This window comes from Mirounga leonina, unplaced genomic scaffold, assembly GCF_011800145.1.
Source record: "Mirounga leonina isolate KUSES-001 unplaced genomic scaffold, KU_Mleo_1.0 Mir_173, whole genome shotgun sequence".
Classification (NCBI taxonomy): Eukaryota; Metazoa; Chordata; class Mammalia; order Carnivora; family Phocidae; genus Mirounga; species Mirounga leonina.
Window position 1 is genome coordinate 82,442,513 of NW_023270447.1, and position 20,002 is coordinate 82,462,514.

At 42.4% G+C, this 20,002-nt stretch overlaps 2 protein-coding genes across 2 annotated transcripts in view; both read left to right on the forward strand.

Annotated features, from left to right (window-relative positions):
- The window catches only part of FBXO42 (F-box protein 42), a 100,001-nt gene that overhangs the window by 77,440 nt on the left and 2,559 nt on the right, over nt 1-20,002 (forward strand). Inside the window, exons 5-8 of the mRNA XM_035019696.1 lie at nt 15,621-15,774; nt 16,689-16,799; nt 18,934-19,030; nt 19,508-19,564. Of these exons, the coding sequence (XP_034875587.1) occupies nt 15,621-15,774; nt 16,689-16,799; nt 18,934-19,030; nt 19,508-19,564 (419 nt within the window). The remainder of the gene's footprint in view (nt 1-15,620; nt 15,775-16,688; nt 16,800-18,933; nt 19,031-19,507; nt 19,565-20,002) is intronic.
- LOC118019959 (small nuclear ribonucleoprotein G-like) lies at nt 16,817-18,462 on the forward strand. Its single transcript, XM_035019697.1, has one exon. The coding sequence runs from the start codon at nt 18,117-18,119 to the stop codon at nt 18,309-18,311; it is 195 nt and encodes a 64-aa protein (XP_034875588.1). The 5' UTR covers nt 16,817-18,116; the 3' UTR covers nt 18,312-18,462.

A 20,002-nucleotide genomic window follows, 5' to 3' on the forward strand; every position in this document is an offset into this window, starting at 1 on the left:
AATTTTTTTTTTCCTAGTTTATTTTTCTTTTCCTGTGATTCCCTTTATTTGTAGTTGTCCTTGGTCCTTGATCTTCCATGGAATTTGGGGGGAATAACTAAGCTATCTGGCTGTTATGTCTATCATCAGAGTCAGGAAAGGATAATGAGCAGAGGGTGTGTCATTTGAAGAAAAATTTTCAAAGCTTAGGAAATTTTTAAATATCAACATGACTTTTTAAAACTTTTTGGTGGGGAGCAGAATGCTGAAGACAACATCTTTTTTATTATGACCTAGCACATCCAGATCTTTCCAACTACCCAGAGCCAAAAGCTCTACTGGAAATAATTTTGTTTCATTAGGACTGTTCCCTAAATGGATAATAACATCTTCCCAAATCAGTAAGTAATCCAGCAGAAAAACTAGTTTACTTTTGGAGTTGGATAGCAAAAAGAAAGAGTATTGGTCATATCGGTCGTATCAGATGTCTGTGGGAAGGCCAGGATAGCCTTAGAAGCTGGAAAGTTCTGGAACTGTCCAGAAATAACTGCCCAGAGTGTCATTGTTTCTCTTACTATGTAAATGAAACCTTAAAAATGATGCACATAGGGCTCTTGGATCCATTGATGTTTTGCTGTCCTGTGTCTGGTAGAAAAGTTTAGTCTTAGGTTCTCTACTGCCTTTTCCTGAGCCTGTGGTAACGTGTCCAGGAAATGTCAAAACAAGTAAGGGAGTGTGGGACTGATACCTGGCACCAGGTATAACCAAAACAGCTAACCAGGAGAGTCTGTTCTAGAAAAGATCACACAGTCCTTTCCTCGGTGTAGGTCCCAGGTGTCAGTGTTAACATTGAAATAGCTGAATGTGGAATTTTAAAAATAATGTATTAGTGTACTTACTCACAGGCATTAGAGTCTGCTTTTTAGTATTGTTTTGCATCTAAACACTTTATACATTTTTTTAAATTACCATTATATGCAGATGTGTTCTGAGAATGCCAGTTCTGTGGAGATGAGAGAGAGGTGGATGCTTATCAACTGGTAAATATCGGACCATGTAACAAGAGGACACATATGCCTTTCAAATACACTCCAAGCTTCTGTTCTCTGTTCTGAAAACAGGTCATTAGGGGTGCCTGGGTGTCTCAGTTGGTGAAGCGTCTGCTTTTGGCTCCGGTCATGATCCCAGGGGCCTGGGATCAAGTCCTGCATTGGGCTCCCTGCTCAGCGGGGAGTCTGCTGCTAGTCCCTCTCCCTCTGCCTGCCTGCCCCCCCACTACCCCCTGTCAAATAAATAAACAAAATCTTAACAAAGAGAGAGGGAGAGAATTCTGGGCTTTCATATCTGCGTACTGTTATCCTGTCTGCCTACCATCTTGACAAGCAGTTTTTGGTTGCGCTTGGGTTTCCTGTGCAGTAAAACTCTCAGACCATCTAGTGTTCCTGTTTTTCTCAGGTATCCACATAACCTCCCCTCCCCCCAACAGCACTTGATGTGTTATGAGCACAGTAAACTTCATTTTGCATGATGCTTTATCCCTATGTATCTCAGTTGCTATATAGATTTATTGATTTTACTTTGTGTCCTGAATGAAATTGCAGAAGGCTAATCTTATGTGGGGGGAACACAGAAGATACTATCCTAGAGTCGTTCCTGACTCCTGCCGTATGGATGACACTATTGGTTTTTAGGACACTCAGCAATGCCTTGTACCAGCTCCTGCCCAGTGCATATTATTTGGTTGTTTATTCTCTATACAGTCAGGATTGGTCCAGTTTCTCAAGCTTTCTAGCTCTTGTAACTTTGAGAAGATTTGTAAAGGATCTCTTGGGTGGTCTTTCTTGGTGGGCAAGGGTTGTGATGGGTCATTTATTAACTTGAAATATCAGCAAATCCTTGGATACTACCTTATCCTTTCAGAGCTTAGAAACTACCTCCCATCTCTTTGGGAAATGAACTCCTGAACTGTTGCTTTAATGAATCCTACTTTTCACACAAGCAGTGCCACGGATAATTTCCTTTGTTCCATAATTCTCTCTAGAAGTGGTTATGGGCTATGGATTTTATATTTGATTTGTTGGCTTTTATGCTGTGTTCCTTTTTTGCCTTCTTTCCCATTTTAGTAAGGTTTCTGAAATCCATTGCCCAATCTTTTTTTTTTTTTTTAATTTTATTTATTTATTTGACAGAGAGAGACACAGTGAGAGAGGGAACACAAGCAGGGGGAGTGGGAGAGGGAGAAGCAGGCTTCCCGCAGAGCAGGGAGCCCGATGTGGGGCTTGATCCCAGGACCCTGGGATCATGACCTGAGCCGAAGGCAGACGCTTAACGACTGAGCCACCCAGGCGCCCCATCCATTGCCCAATCTTAAAATGTTTCTTGCTGTTTGTTTGATTTACATGTGTGAGTTATAGCATGATTGCATTTTATTTGAGGAGTATGTTCTTGAAGACCTCACATAATGAATTTTCTGGCAGTGGATCAGTGGTCTTTCTGTTTACTGGTTAAAGCGGTGGGTGATGCCATGTGACAGTGGCATAAACATGGTGGATAGTTCACCCTATCAGCTCAGACATTAGCTGTTCTTTTTTTCTTAACGATACTTTTTCAAGATGTAATTTATGTATAGTAAAATGAACAAATCTTAAGTACACAGCTCCAACTTGTAAAAGCATGTATACAGGGATGCCTGGGTGGGGTGCCTCAGTCGGTTGAAGGTCCAACTCTTGATTTCAGCCCAGGTCGTGATCTCAGAGTCCTGGGATTGAGCCCTGCGTCAGGCTCCACACTTCGCACTCAGCAGGAAGTCTGCTTGAGGTTCTCTCTCTCCCTCTCCCCCCACCACTCTCTTTCTCAAATAAATCTTAAAAAAAAAAAAAAAAAAAAATGTAGGGGTCAGTTGCTTAAGTCCCTGACTCTTGATTTCAGTTCAGGTGATCTCAGGGTTGTAAGATCAAGCCCCACATCAGGCTCTGTGCTGGGCGTGGAGCCTGCTTAAGATTTTCTCTCTCTCCCTTCCCCTCTGCCCCTCTCCCAACACATGTGTGCTCTCTTAAAAAAAAAATTTGAGGGGTGCCTGGGTGGCTTAGTCGTTAAGCGTCTGCCTTCGGTTCTGGTCATGATCCCGGGGTCCTGGGTCGAGCCCCAATTCAGGCTCCCTGCTTGGCAAGGAGCCTGCTTCTCCCTCTCCCTCTGCCCCTGCTTGTGTTCCCTCTCTCGCTGTCTCTCTCTGTCAAATAAATAAATAAAATCTTTTTAAAAACTGAATAAATAGGGGCACCTGGGTGGCTCAGTCGGTTAAGCGTCTGCCTTCGGCTCAGGTCATGATCCCAGGGTCCTGGGATCGAGCCCTGCATCGGGCTCCCTGCTCCGCGGGAAGCCTGCTTCTCTCTCTCCCACTCCCCCTACTTGTGTTCCCTCTCTCGCTGTGTCTCTCTCTGTCAAATAAATAAATAAAATCTTAAAAAAAAAATAAAAATAAATAAATAAATAAATAAAAATTGAATAAATAACTAAAACTCATTAAAAAAAAGTGTATACAGCCATGTGATTATCACCCAGGTCAAGATACAAAATACTTCTATCACTTCAGAAAGTTCCCTCATGCCTTTTCCTATCAATACCACTCCCCACAGAGGTAACCACCTTTTGACTTCTAAGTGATTTGAGATTCATCTTGGTTTGTGTGAGATTCATCTGTGTGGTTGCATTTACCAGTGGTTTTTCCTTTTCATTGCTCTGAGTGTTCCATAACGTGAATATACTACTGTTTTTTTTTTTAACCCATCCTCCTCTCCTGTTGATGGATACTTGGGTTATTTCTATTTTGAATATAGTTACAGTTAACATTCTCATATAAGTTTGTGGACATATCATTCATTTCTTACTTACTTAAGACCCACTTATCAACTTTAAGAAATATTCTAGGGGCGGCGCCTGGCTGGCTCAGTCGGTAGGGCATGTGACTCTTGATCTCGGGATTGTCAGTTCGAGCCCACACTGGCTGTGGAAATTACTTAAAAATAATAATAATAAAAATCTTTAAAAAAAGAAAAGGAATATTCTAGATATGGTGAATATCCCAGAGAGTCCTATGTTCGCTTAGTCCTGCTCTAAGTAGGAAGATCTGATGATGTAACTAAGTATTATAGAGGGTTGGGGAGGAACGACTGCTTGTCTAATAATTAAAGATACTGCTCATAATGAGGGCCTCCTCACCGAAAGTGATGGGAAGAATGTGTTGGAAGAGGGAGGGAGGCTGGTTGGTAACACCATTAAGAGCTTGGTTTTTGTGCCAGGCAGACACAGGTTTGCATCAGATCTCTGTTGCTCAGTAACTGGCAACCTTAAATGGGTTATTTAACATCTCATTTGCCTTACCTTTTTTTTTTTTTTAAAGATTTTATTTATTTGGCAGAGAGAGACACAGCGAGAGAGGGAACATAAGCAGGGGGAGTGGGAGAGGGAGAAGCAGGCTTCCCGCTGAGCAGGGAGCCCGATGCGGGGCTCGATCCCAGGACCCTGGGATCATGACCTGAGCCGAAGGCAGACGCTTAACGACTGAACCACCCAGACGCCCCTTGCCTTACCTTTAGAGTAGAGATGGTAATACCTACCTTTCCTAGTTTCTATTCAGATTTTATCCCTTACGGTATTCAGCTGGAGAAGGGATATAGAATCTGATGAAGTTGACACCTTTACATATACTGAAGTACTAGTTATGGAGTGGGGAGTAATCAGAAGTTATCCTCAAGTTCCCAGAGCTTGAAAAGCGATTGCATTCATCCGTCTGTATTCCTTTTCATGCCTTTATTTATTGAGCATGTATGGCCGGTGCTGTCCCAGCTCTACAGCAGGTACAGGTGTGAACAAGATGCAGGGCCTGTCGGGGACAGACAGTAAACCAGTCAGTGCATACAGAGAACATAAAGCACTAAGGAGAGAATGACTGGTGGTTGCAGACAGCAGACAGCATGTTTAAAATAAGTTATAGGGGCGCCTGTGTGGCTCAGTCACACACAAGTCCCAAAGAAGGCCACGCCTGTGCATCTAACTCTTGATTTCAGCTCAGGTCATGATCTCAGGTCGTGGGGTCGAGCCCCGTGTCAGACTCTGCTCAACACGGAATCCGCTTGTCGCTCTCCCTCTGCTCCTCCCCCTGCTCTTCTCTCTCTCTCTCAAATAAGTAAATAAAATCTTAAAAAAAAAAATAAGTTACAAACTGTGTCGAGTCCGGACTTCTGTATGGACGCATGGATTTTTAAAGGAAATCTGATTTATGAAGAAAGAAGTAGCACACTAATGAATTTGGATTCTTTTCACAATTTGTTACAATTTATTTTTAAGGCCAGTTATGTGTTTTTATTAAGATGATTTGCTTTTGATTAAAATGACTGTGAAGTATTTTAAACATTTTTCTGTTTTCATAGAAGGAAGGCACTCAGGTGCCCAGATACCACTTCCAGGTGTTAATAATCTCTGTGAAGAAGGCATAGGATATGACTTAAGCTACTACTTTAAGTTCTTCGTTACATTAGCAACTTCCTGATCCCTGGACCCGTTACTGGTTAATCTTCTTTATGAGTTGGTGATTTCTCCTTGTCTCCTCTAGCCATTTGCAGTCCTGGAAACAACCTGGATCTGTGGTGGTCTCGGGAGATGTGCATGAGAGCAGAGCCAGTGGGTTCCCCTAGGAAAGGAAGGAATCCTTCCTGTTTATGTATAAAGTTCAGAACCTGGGATTTTTCCAGAATACATGCTTTTCTAAGGTGGGTACACATTCTCTCCTGCTGGAGAGAAGAGTGGGAAAATTTGCATAGCACAAATCTGGGTAAACCCTAGTCTTCCAGGAGAGAGAATAAATAAGATTATACCATATTTCAGTTTGGCTCTCCCGCCTGACTAGGATTTTCCTGTTTTGACACCAGGCCAGAAACTTATGACTAGCAACATTGTTTTTACTTCTAAACAGAGCCACTTCAAAGGGTACCCACTCTCCAACCCCCATTAGAACTGCAATTAACAAGTTATCAGATTAAGCAGACTGTGGACCTCTTCTCTTCCAGGAGAAATTGAATCGAAAGGACTACTTGAAATGGTAACAAGGAACTATTATTGGTTTCATGTTGTTAATTTTTAGCTGATAAGTGCTATCCTATTCATCAAGTGGCCTTTCTCCTGGGTTTATTTAGAAGTGAAAACAATGCCAATAGGGAATTTCTTTTTGTTAATGCCTGTGGCAAGCATACAGGATCTAAACGTTTCTCATGCCTATTATAAAAGTTCCTCTTGTTTTGGATGTTCTGTAAGTGACCCAAGGAGTGATGTTTTGATGTGGGTATAATTATAATAATGAAAATCTATGCCCTAAAGCCCGAGATCCAGACAGGCTTTGTCTAATATCAGTGAATTGTTTTGATATCAGTCAGTAACTTTCTGGCCATTTTGCAACTGAAGAATGAAATAGGAAAAGAAAAAAAAATGGCAGTGTAAGGGAGACACCCCAAAAAGTGTTGGGCCTTACCCCTGCTGAGTGACTGGCTGATGCCTCCAGGGTAGGCTGTGATTAACTGGAGCCACTTCTTATCCCAACTCAGGAGGGATCTTTAACCATTTGGTTTCCAGGGTTGGGTTTAGTTCAGCATTTTCATAAGAAATACTTCTTGCTCTTTAGGATAGTAAAATCTTACTGGGAGACTCTAAATGGATAATTTCAACACAGTGTGCTAAGTTCTGGGACTGAAATAGATACAGGATGTCCCTCCCTGTGTACCCCTCCTCTTCCAGGAGGCTCTTTAGCTCAGCATGGGAGGGATGTGCTGGCAGAGGTCCTAAAGAAGGCCATGCCTGTGCAGAAGAATTTAGTGTTCTGCATCCGGTACCATGTTCCTTGTAACTTAAATCTCTATTTTAGACTGTTTAAACAGCATACTTGACTAGAACCAAGTTCTAGAAAGCTGTTTAGGGGTTCTCTAGTGACTTAGCCAAATAATAGCTTTATATTTGCTTCCTACTTTGTTTCTGTAAAATAAGCATTATATTTTTGTATCTTCTGAGGGTATCTCTATAAATGCAAAGGCTTATTGTAATTATTATTGGCCACATTGATTGTAAATTGGACATATTTTCATTATCAGGAGAGAGACTGTTATCTTTTCCAGACAGAACCCCTGTGGACCTTGGCTGTGTACTTTGGAGACCATTCTGAGTAATTATTTGTCTTCCAGGTGTTTACAGCCCAAGACAGATTTTATACTCAGAAATTGTAAAATGTTCTCAGTTTTCCTTTTTGTCTCTCCATTCCTCAAACGATAAAACTGTGCAACATGCTTTCCTTGTTTCTGTGACAAAGTATTACCTATAAAATCAATAGTTTAGAGATGGAAGCAGTTAAATTACAACTCCAGCAGTTTTTCTTTGAGGGATTTCTTGCCTTTTACTTTCTAGCCTGTCCTCTCCTACCCTCTAGGTTTTTTGATTCAGATGCTAATGTGGTGTTCTGGGAAATGCCTTTCCAAATTATTCTTTTCCTGACCTCTGAACTGTTGCTATCAAGGTCAGTCACTTCACACACTACCATAATGACAGCTCTATCAAGCCAAAGGCTTGGTCAGCTTCCCAAGACCCAGCTTGGATTCTCTCAGCAAAATTCATCTCTCCCACCCCCTGTGCACACACCAACTCGAGGCTCCTGGCTACCACAGAGAAGTAGCACCCACACAAAAGAAGCTGTGAGGTAGGATTGTAGGTCAGTCTGGTCTGTCTGGTCTTACTTTGCCCTGGAGGCCAGTTCTGTGTGGGAAGGACTTAGGGTGCTGCCTGTGGAGCTGCGAGGGAGTGCTTTTCTTTGGACCTACCCTGCATGTGAAAATGAGTGCATGTGAAGAGTTGCTAACACGACGTGGGGACTGTGACCTGGAACCTCAGCAGTTATTCATGCTTTAACGTCCCCATCGGCATCATTACTGTAAAATATTTGAAAGCATCCAGAGGAAAATCTTTTGATTGCCAGTTAAGAACCAGTTTAGACCAAGCCCCCTTTAAAAAGCAAATCACAGGGGCGCCTGGGTGGCTCAGTCGTTAAGCGTCTGCCTTCGGCTCAGGTCATGATCCCAGGGTCCTGGGATCGAGCCCCACATCCGGCTCCCTGCTCGGCGGGAAGCCTGCTTCTCCCTCTCCCCCTGCTTGTGTTCCCTCTCTCGCTGTGTCTTTCTCTGTCAAATAAATAAATAAAATCTTAAAAAAAAAAAAAGAAGCAAATCACAGAGCAGAATATTCTGGAATTCCATGAGCAAAATAAAATATTTTTGTCCAGTATTTTTCTTCTGGATCTGTTAGTATGCTCATGAGTCCCATGGTTAAATTTTTCATGTTCATAGTCGTTTTCAAACTTTACCTCCTGTAAGTCCCTAATTCCTAGTCGTCCGTCTTTCTATTTTCAGAGTCATGGAGAACTATTAGCAGGTAACCTGTGTTGCTGTAAATAAGTCTTAAAGCTATTTGCCTGAAAGCCAGTAGGTAGAACTTTTTTTTTCCCTTTTATTTATTTTGCAAAGTATAAGTTAAGTGACCTGTATGTAGATGAGGAGAAATGTTTGTATACTGAAAATGTGAGGGTTCCTTTCAGCACCCCTGTGAGCAAAGCATTTGTTGAGGAAAGCCCACTTTGGACCTTTGTCCTTACTTTATTAACCAAAATGAAGGTTTCCATATAGTCATATACTGAGTGTGCATAGAAGAAACTCTGTATGGGTTGCCTGGGTGGCGCAGTCAGTTGAGCGTATGCCTCTTGGCTTAGGCTCAGGTTGTGATCTTATGGGTGGTGGGATGGAGCCCCATGTGGGACCCTGCACTCAGCAGGGAGTCTGCTTGAGATTCTCTTCCTCTCTTCTCCCTGCCTCCCCCGCCCCCTTACACACACATGCGCTCACTTCCTCTCTCTCTCTCAAATAAGTAAATCTTAGAAAGGAAGGAAGGTAGGAGGGAAGGGGAAGGGAAGGAAAGAAAAGAAAGGCAGGCTGTATGTATTCCATGTTAATGTCATTTAGGAGCATTATCTAACAGGCTCACTCAAGGGTGGTTTAACTCTACAACATGGTTTTCAAAGTCTAGTCCCCAAACATGAACATCACCTGGAAGCTTGTTAGAAATGTAACTTTTGGGCCCCCACCCCATACCTACTAAATAAGAAAGGCAGAAGTGAGGCCCAGAGATCTGCATTGTAACAAGTCCTCCAGCTGCTTTTAACTTAACGTAAGCTGGAGTTTGAGAACTAACGCTCCAGGGGGACGGTGGCTATTGTTTATAACACCTTAATAATAAATCGATAATATTAATAAAGACCGATCATGGAATAGAGACGTAGAAATAATGTTTTAGCCATGCATAAAATTATACGCATCCCTAATTAAAACCAGTACTTGTTTTATCTTGTATCAAACATTTGAGCTGTTCTTCTAGTCCTTCGTTCTGTGTGAATAGAAACTACAGTTGTGGGAAAGTGGCAAAGAAACCAAACCAGAATTTGAAATTGCTTCACTGTTTTACCATCTTCTTTGCAAAAGTAAACAAGAATGCCTTGTAATTCTGCCACTGTCTTTCACATGTGAAATTCCCTGATTTCATAGGAACCTTGGGAAGCATCTGAACTAATTAGCAATTTTAGGGAATGTTAGTTCTGTGTAGAGGGTGCCTGTCTGATTATCCAGTTTCCCACAGCTGCCTTTTTGGTTTGTGCCTTGTTCAGAGATTTGCTCCATTGATCCTATCTGCTGTGTGATTATGTTTGGGGAATGAACCCTGTGAGGCTAACTATTGGCTCTGGGGGAACAGGCCCGAGTAACATGGTTTGATATGGGCACGTTCGGTCCTGTGGTGCTTGACAAGAGCCTGCATGGGATCGACACCCTTTCTTCCTCAGCTTTTGTGATACAGTGATATTTAGACTCTGTCTAGAGGCTTAGTAGGCACATTATTTTGAAGGTAGGCCAAGAGATGTCCTAATGAGTATAAATCCTTCATATATGAATTTTCTTGAGGGAAGGGGATTTATTTCATCATACGTCACCATGATGATGATGATGGGCCTCTTAACTGTGGAGGGTCTGCTGTTGTCAAAGTACTTTATAATGTACCAGATTTCCAATAAATCAGTCTCTAGCATGGTATGCAGGTGTGTGTTAATAAAAAATTATTAAACAAATATGGTATCATTCTAGCTACTGTATGGGATGAATTGGATGTACGTATGTACAATTCTTCAAAGTTTTGGACCCCACGTTTTGTCTAGGGCTAGTTCATATAAAAGTTATTTCCCTTATCTAACGGTGTGGTTCTGTTTTGAGGTTTTTTTGTGTGTTTTGGGTTTTTTAGAAAGTTTTAAGTACTCTTGAAATAGCTTGCTTTTCTTGGAACTTTAAAACATAGATAAAGGTATGTAATTTGAATATGAGTTTTCTTGTTTTTTCAAAATTCTAGTACAAACTTGTTTGCTTTCGAGAACCCCACTTGGCTAAAAAGACCGTTTACTCTTCAACTTACAGAAATTGCCAAAGTTCATTGACCCCTGCAGTCTCTGACCTCACGATAAATTTAATTCATTTGATTTGTAAACCTTGAACTAAGATCATTGGGAGGGGAGTTAAAGACCCTCTGCTTTAGACAAATTCAAAATAGGAGGGTGCCTGGGTGGCTCAGTCGGTTAAGTGTCTGCCTTCAGCTCAGGTCCTGATCTCAAGGTCCTGGGATGGAGCCCTAGGGTGGGGCTCCGGGCTCAGCGGGGAGTCTGTTTCTACTCCTCCTCCTCTCTCTTCTCCCCTCCCCTTCCTGCTCTTGCTCTCTCAAATAAATAAAATTAAATTAAAAAAAGAAATACGTAGATTCTTAGAAATGATCAAATTAGGAACTTTTTACAGAGGCTTCACTATTGATTCTTAAAGTAACAAGAATTTAAAAGTATCCAATTTGCAACAAATACAAACATTATATGCATAATTGGGTCATAGAAAATCTGATACATTAGTATTTTTGACTTCTCCTACCTGAACTAACTATATAGGGGCTGTATGTTGAATTCTGTGCTTTTCTTTTTTTTTCCCCCCCCCCCCCCCCCCCCCCCCCCCCCCGCTTCATTTGTTCTTGTGTGGTAATTTTTTCCCACCTTCCTTACAAATTTAGGTGGAGGAACACAGTTAACTTTTTAAGTATGACCCTACTTAGTTGTCAAAATATTTAAGATGCTGAAATTAAAATATGTATTTGTGACATGAAATAGGCCTTGGAAATGCTGGATGAGGGAGTTCTCCCACTCCTTGGGATAGGAAGTAGAGGGAAGGATTTTGGCTTTCTAAAAGGTCAAGATATTTGAGAAGTCACCATTTTTTTTTAAAGATTTTATTTACTTGAGAGAGCATGAGACGGGGGAGGGTCAGAGGGAGAAGCAGATTCCCCACTGAGCAGGGAGCCCAAAGCGGGGCTTGATCCTGGGACTCTGGGATCATGACCTGAGCTGAAGGCAGACACTTAACTGACTGAGCCACTCAGGCACCCCAAGAAGTCACTTTGGAAAGTCCTTACCTAAGGTGATTCTTAAGGATTGATATGTCATTGTCACTGGCCCCAGTTTACCCTTCATTGGAGAGTTCAGAGAATAAGTAAAGGGTCCTGTAACAGCGGTAGGTTGTGACCCAGAGTCTTGTGGGGAAAAAGAGGTCCTAAGAATAGCCTTCTGTTGAGTTTATTTACCTCTCTTGTGTACTCTTTCTCTGTGGCCTACCTAATTAATTCTTAGGAAAGTATTTTTTCAGCTTTGAAACACTCCCACCTTTTAAAGTTTATCTGACTTGCTTGTGGCAACTACTCAGAAAGAATGTATGTATATGTATGAAGAGCAGTTTAATATAATGGCTAAGAGAATGAGTTTTATTTTATTTTATTTATTTATTTTAAAGATTTTATTTATTTGAGAGAGAGAGAGAATGAGAGACAGAGAGCATGAGAGGGAGGAGGGTCAGAGGGAGAAGCAGACTCCCTGCCAAGCAGGGAGCCCGATGCGGGACTCGATCCTGGGACTCCAGGATCATAACCTGAGCCGAAGGCAGTCCTTAACCAACTGAGCCACCCAGGCACCCTATTTTATTTTTTTTGTAAGATTTTATTTATTTATTTGACAGAGAGAGAGACAGCGAGAGAGGGAACACAAGCAGGGGGAGTAGCAGGCTTCCCTCAGAGCAGGGAGCCCGATGCGGGGCTTGATCCTAGGACCCTGGGACCATGACCCGAGCCGAAGGCAGACGCTTAACGACTGAGCCACCCAGGCACCCTAAAATTTATTTTTGAGATTTATTTATTTGAGAGAGTGTGTGAGTGAGTGAGTGTGGGGGGAAGGGCGGGCAGAGGGAGAAGGAGAGAGAATCTGAAGCAGGCACCACACTCAGTGCAGAGCTGGACATGGGGCTGAACTCAGCCACCCTGAGATCTTGACCTGGGCCAAAATCAAGAACCGGACACTTAACCAACTCAGCCACCCAGGTGCCCTGCACTTAAAATTTTTTGATATAGATTTGATACAAATGGCCAATTAAGAATTCTGTTTGATCATTTCCATGATTTTTTAAAAATTTAATCAGTTTATTTTTTAAAGTAAGTGCTAGGCCCGACATGGGGCTTGAACTCAACAATCCCGAGGTCAAGAGTCGCATGCTCCTCCAACTGAGCCAGCAAGGCGCTTCTGATTCCATGTTTTCCTGTTTTGGGGACCCTTGGTCTGTTGCTTCATTTTATTTTTTTAAGTTTTTATTTAAATTCCAGTTAGTTAACATACAGTGTAATATTAGTTTCAGGTGTACAATGTAGTGATTCGGTACTTCCGTACACCACCCAGTGCTTATCACAAGTGCCCTCCTTACTCCCCATCACTTATTTCACCCATTCCCCCCCCTACCTCCCCTTGGTGACCATCAGTTTGTTCTCTGTAGTTAAGAGTCTGTTTCTTGGTTTATCCCTCTCCTACCCCTCCGGTTGTTCGTTTTGTTTCTAAAATTCCACATATGAGTAAAATATGGCATTTGTCTTTCTCTGATTTTGCTCAGCATAATACACTCTAGCTCCATCCACATCATTGCAAATGGTGCTGTTTCATTTTGTACACTTGATTTTAAAAGCCAGGATTTCCAGTATTTCAAATCCCAAACCAAATTTTAGTCTAGAAGGTTTTTAAGTTATGTGTTATCTGAATCTGTTATGTGTTTTATTTGCTTTTTTCCAACTTTTTCTTAGTATTTAGGAGTTCCAAAGTAAGGGTAAGAACTTGAAGCATTGTTTGGTATTTCACAAATTAAGTCATTTTGGGGTAATACTAGCATTTTAACTAGACCACTATATTAAGTTTTCTAGGAAGCTTCCTCCTGGGAAGGCAAGGGTTTTTTTGTTTGTTTGTTGTTGTTGTTGTTGTTGTTTTATTTATGGAGAGAGAGAGAGCATAAGCAGGGGGACCGGCAGGTAGAGGGAGAAGCAGGCTTCCTGCTGAACTAGGAGCCCGATGTGGGACTCAATTCCAGGACCCTGGGATCGTGACCTGAGCCAAAGGTAGATGCTTAACCGACTGAACCACCCAGGTGTCCCATGGGAAGGCAAAAGTTTTAAGTAGAGATCACAAGACTCTGTGAAGGACAACAGCCCCCTGAGTCATGATTCCAGTAGGGTATGAGGGTAGCAGGAGCAAGCTCATGGAGTACCTCAGCCAGTATTCCCTCAGTCAGTGCTGCTAATTGACAGGAGAATCATTCCTAGAGAAAACTCATTTCTGTGGTCAGATCCTGTTTGGATTGATGTCTGTTCTGTTAGGAAAGTGCTCAAAATAGCTGATGCCACATAGTACTCTTAGATGCTCACTCCACTGTCTGAGGATTGGTACCTTCCCAGTAGATCATGGAAGTTCCTGTTAAGTTGGAGCCCAAGGAAGACAGCCACTTGCTCACTTTTCCAGCCTTGAGACTTTGTTATCAACGCCATTAAAGCAGTCTAAGAGGGGTTTTCAAACCATGTTCCCAAAACCCCTTGCTGAAGGGGAGGGGCCCAGCTCTCTACCTGAATGGGAACACCTCAGCTGCTATTAGCTTAATATACTGTTGGGATTCTTTCTGCTTAAGATTTTTTTTTTTTTTTAATGGATCCTGCAGTGGTAACAAAATTTTTTTTTCTTGAATATTACAGTATTTACTGACACCTGGGTATTGAGACAAGTTTCTTTATCTTTAGCAAACTGAATGTGGCATGTAGAGTAAGAGATTGGGAGAAATAGCAGTTGTTATTTAAAAGACAGAAAAGGCTCTGAGAAATCCTGCTTCTATGTGACATTTGTTATCCCTAAGGTTTTCTAGCATAAGCCAGATTTCTGTTGTTTCAAGATTTGGTCAACATAGCTCAGAAGTCCAGCCTGGAGGGCCTTAATAGACACTGCTGGTATCAGGCCTGCAGCTCCGTTGGAATGCCTTCATATTGAGCCTGAAATTCTGCCCCCATTTGTACTAGTGAGGCCCACAGCTAGAGGCTTAGAGGTCACCCCGCTAACATGTGACTCAGCACAAAGGAGAACTCCAGGCTGCCACCTGTTTTACCCAGGTTCGCTGACAGCGGCTGTTTTTACGCTGCACCCAGGTACTAGCCTGTATTTGTACTCGCTAGATTCCTTACATTCTTTTCCTGTGTGGGTTCCAGTAAGCTGATTAAAGGGATGGGCAAGAGAGTCAACATTTATTGAACACCTGCTATGTGCCAGGCACTGTGTATGTGCTTCAGGTGTATTTTTTATTTTTTAAGATTATTTATTTATTTTTTTATTTTTTAAAGATTTTATTTATTTGACAGAGACACAGCGAGAGAGGGAGCACAAGCAGGGGGAGTGGGAGAGGGAGAAGCAGGCTTCCCGCTGAGCAGGGAGCCCGATGCGGGGCTCGATCCCAGGACCCTGGGATCACGACCCGAGCCGAAGGCGACGCATAACGACTGAGCCACCCAGGCACCCCTAAGATTATTTATTTATTTGAGAGAGAGAGACATAGTGAGAGCGAGCACGAGCAGGGGAGAAGAGGATGAAGCAGGTTCCCCACTGAGCAGGGAACCCAACGTGAGGCTTGATTCCCAGGACCCTGCCAAAGGCAGGCTCTTAACCAACTGAGCCACCCAGGTGCCCCTCAGATGTATTACTCAAAACAGCCTTATGAGATAGGTACTCTCATCCCTAATTTCAGGTAAGCAAAATAAGTAACTTTCCTCTAACTCAGGTTTCTCTCTTTTAATTATAAATGATGTATGAGGCAGTGATATGATAATAGTGATGTATGGCAACAGACGGTAGCTACACTTGTGGTGAACTTAGCATAATGTATAAACTTGTGGATTCACTATGTTGTACACCTGAAACTAATATAACATTGTGTATCAATTATATTAAAAACAAGTTGTATAAATTGGTGATGGTTTTCTGTCAGACCTCAAACCAGTTTTGTTCTCCCCCTTTCCCTTATGTTTTATAGTATTGGTTCCCCTTTTGTGATTCTTTCAGGGAAAGGTGATCTGTAGACAACCTAACTATGGCTTGTGAGACCCTGAATCCTAACCATGATGTTATTGACCTTTCCTAGGGTCCTATCCTTCCCCTAAAGCTGGAGCAACTCTGGTCGTGTACAAGGACCTGCTGGTGCTGTTTGGTGGCTGGACGCGGCCAAGCCCGTATCCCCTACACCAACCAGAGAGATTCTTTGATGAAATACACACTTACTCACCTTCTAAAAACTGGTAAGCCACAAAGATAAGATCTTTTCAATCCTTGAAATCTAATAAAATGACTTACCTTTTTTGTGTCCAGGAATCTCTGAGAATTTGGTAAAAGCTCTGGACTCTTTTCCAGGAAACAAATTTACATGTGCACAGATTTGCTGACAGTTTCAAAGAGTTTACAGGACCCCCTTAAAACCTAAAGCTAAGGGGTGCCCGGCTGGCTCAGTTGGGGGAGCATGTGACTCTTGATCTCCAGGTTGTGAGTTCAAGCCCCATGTTGGGTGTAGAGCTTACCTTTAAAAAAGTTTTTTTAAAAGGTAAAAAAAGAAGAAGAAAAAAAGAATTAAAAAAAAAAAAATAAAGCTAAGAACCTCTGTTCCAAAGAGAAAAAGTGGAAGAGATTTATTCCTCTTCCTAGAAAAATAAATGTGCCATTTGGAGAATAGGGGCTCTTCAGTTTTGGCTGCTCATTCCTCAGGCATGCTGTGGATCCAGATGATTCATTGTTCTCTGCTATGTCTCGAAGACTGATTCCTGACACTCTTTTTCCTTTTTCCTTGTAATGGACTACTTAGTACAGGGCTCTTGGCAGCTGCGGCTGATCAGGACTGTAGAAAGAAGTGGAAGGTGGTGCTTCTTTAGCACATCAGGCTGAAGCAGCCAAGGAGCCATGGTGGCGTCTCTGGTCATCTCTATACTCCACCTCTAAGCGATACACACTGAGAACTTGAAAGTGAGCATAGCTTTAGCAGGTTTGTAGGAAAGGCATAATACCTTCTGCCATCTTCCATTTATTATCCTAACAGTATCTCCACTGAAGGTGATAGGATTGTCATTTTAAAGGATACCTACTTACTGTTTCCACCTTAAACACATAAGACCAGATACAGGTGGTGCTGACTTGCTGGCTCCCTCCTCTCTTTTTGTATTAGGTGGAACTGCATTGTGACAACCCATGGGCCACCTCCAATGGCTGGCCATTCCTCCTGTGTGATAGATGATAAAATGATTGTCTTCGGTGGCTCCTTAGGATCCCGGCAAATGTAAGTATACTTGGTTTTGCTGCCTATCAACCTGAAGGCAAATACTCCTGGGAATAACGGGTCAGAAGAGTGAACTAGTCAGGTCAGTATTCCTCAGCATGGTTCTAATTGATCCAACCAGTTCTTGCTTCCTAGCATTCTAGTTTTTGATCCCCTAATCACAGAACAATAGGTTGGAAAACTTCCTCTATAAAATCAGAGCTGTGTAGAATCTTTTTATTTGGTATGTGGTTCATTCGGTGGGATCAAATTCTTACATAGCCTCCACCTTATTTGTTTCTACCTGTGCCTACAGAAGGCCATCTTCTAAGAAGCACAGAGTGCTTTTACTTGCTCTCTCCTTTGTGTCCCAGCCTGTGCCCTCTTGGGCTTTGTAGAAGAGAGGTAGATTGACAGGACAGGTTGTAAATGATTCATTCTCCAAATTAGATGGGTTGGGGGAGTGGGTAGGAGGGAGAAAACTGTCAGGTCCGATGCACTTCTGTGAGGCTGTGCTCCCTACCTACTGTCCTTACCATCTCTGGCCACAACTGGCCAGCTCAGGCCAGAGTCAAGGGTCAGAGCAATCCATCGGAATCACTCTTTATCTGAGTTGATGGTAGCTGCATTAATGGTCATGAGAGGGAAGTTGATGAGCTGTCAACAGTAGAAGCATTCCAGACCCAACTGTCTTCTCTGTTAGACAAGGTATTCCCCATCTTCCCATTTCAAAACAGTTGTGGAGAGACTGAGCTGCCCCCCGGATGAGAAAGTTTAGGGTAAACTTTATAGTATTAGAGTTCTTATTCCTGTGATCCTCTGTATGAGTAAATGACCTTAGCGAGGTGACTGCCTTCCAGTAGTCTGTCCTTGCCATACTGGTCCCTTGGGGGTTGGAGATGCCAGTTTGTCCTTAATAAAACTGCAGATCTCATTAGCCATGGTGAAATTACTTTTTGTAGCCAGAATCGATAAATCTTTATCTCCTGGACAGTGATAGAGCTACCTTTTACATCAGTTTTTTCTCTTCCTTGTGGTTTTTGCTTTTGAATGGCTATATCTTGACCAGTAGCTATTTCCTGCTATCACTGGTTCACTCTTACTTCAGGTACTAGTATGTGGCTGCAGACATGCCTGAAAAGAGGCTTTATGGGTCAGTGGGAAGAGCAAAGGTTTGAAGGTCTTGAGATGGGTTCCAGGGAGAGGAGGGGAAGAAAAATATAGTTTAAGATGCTATGACCAGAGCGTGAGGGACACCACGAATTCCGTTTGGAGGCATCTTTCAGCTCGCCGAGTAGACCCCATGAGCAAAGCTCACTTCCCGAGTTGAAAACATTTATGGACAAGAAATTGTCATTGAAATTAAATGGTGGCAGACATGTCCAAGGAATATTGTGGAGGTTCGATCTGTTTATGAATCTTGTGATAGATGAATGTGTGGAGATGGCAACTAGTGGGCAACAGAACAATATTGGAATGGTGGTAATACGAGGACATAGTGTCATCATGTTAGAAGCCTTGGAGCGAGTGTAAACAATGGGTGTGTTCATCAGAAGAAATTAGCTGCTTCCACATGTCCCCTCCATAATACCTGTTTTACTACAATATAAAAATCAGGTCGTGTGCATTTTCATATTGAACTTTTTTGTTAAATAAACTTTTATAATGGTAAAAAAAAAAAAAAGATGCTATGACCATGGCACTTTGCTGGGCATCTTTATAAATGTAACTTCCAGGGGCACCTGGGTGGCTCAGTCGTTAAGCGTCTGCCTTCGGCTCAGGTCATGATCCCAGGGTCCTGGGATCGAGCCCCGCATTGGGCTCCCTGCTCCGCAGGAAGCCTGCTTCTCTCTCTCTCTCACTCCCCCTGCTTCTGTTCCCTCTCTCGCTGTGTCTCTCTCTGTCAAATAAATAAATAAAATCTTTAAAAAAATAAAAATAAAAAAAAATAAATGTAACTTCCAGGGGCACCTGGCTGGCTTAGTCGGTAGAGCGTGCAACTCTTGATCTCAGGGTCATGAGTTCAATCCCCATGTTGGGCATGGAGCCTACTTAAAAATAATAACTTAAAAAATATAAATGTAACCTCATTTATATCATCTCTGTGGTCCCTGGGAGCTCCCAACTCCTTCAACCTTATTTCCTTATCTTATAGGAGCAACGATGTCTGGGTCCTTGACCTCGAGCAGTGGGCGTGGTCCAAGCCGAACATCTCCGGCCCCAGTCCTCATCCTCGAGGTGGCCAATCTCAGGTGCTCAGGAATTAAAATAACTATTCAGCAAACACTGTAGCATCTTCCAGTTAGGATGGGAAAGGGAGGAGGGAGTCAGGTAAGCTGCCAACATGCATAAGCCAAAGAGACTTTGTCGTTCTTTTTTGCTGGTACTTATTTTTCAACTTCTAATGGGTTGTATTTATTTTTAGTGCCTTTATATTATGCCTCTCCCCAAAACATTTACTTTGCTGTTTCATTTCTCAAGAGAACCCTGCACTTTATGTACGCTCACGTTAATGTTTGATCAACAAGGAATATATCCATTCAGGTGAATCATCAGTAATTTGTTCACAAGGATCGGAATTGACATGGTTTTGGGAGAATGGAGAGTTTATGGTGACTGGAATACTCTAATTTGGGTTCTGGGTAGGCTGTTTTCATATACCACTGACGCATAGGAGATCAGATGCCTGTGTCTTTGTAGGTTTATTTTAAATGTCTTCCTCTCCCCAGATTGTCATAGATGATGCAACTATCTTAATCCTTGGAGGGTGTGGCGGTCCCAATGCTGTGAGTATTGCTGGTGTGGCATTACAAGGCACATGCTGCTAAGGGTTCAAAACTTGCTCCCCGTCTCACCTTGTGAGCATGACGTCCTTTTTATTGAGAGAGTACCTTTTTCACTTTGGGTATATAGCCATGGTATTTTCTGGCCAAACTCGGCTCTTTTTCTTTTCTTTTCTTTTCTTTTTTTTTTTTTCCTGTGGGGTGAGAGGTGCTTTAAATCAGAGACATTTGTCTCTTAAATATTCATATCTATATCTATATTCTTCCTGCTCCCGCTTCCTCTTTAGGCTGTAAGGTTTGCTGCTATCGTTTTTTTCAAGGAAGAGTGGGACAGAAAAACAGGCTGCTAACTGCCAGAGTTTACATGGAATTTATTTAAGAATGCAGATTCAGAAAGTTGCGGATATGTATTATCTACCCTCTCCCCCACCAACACACTCA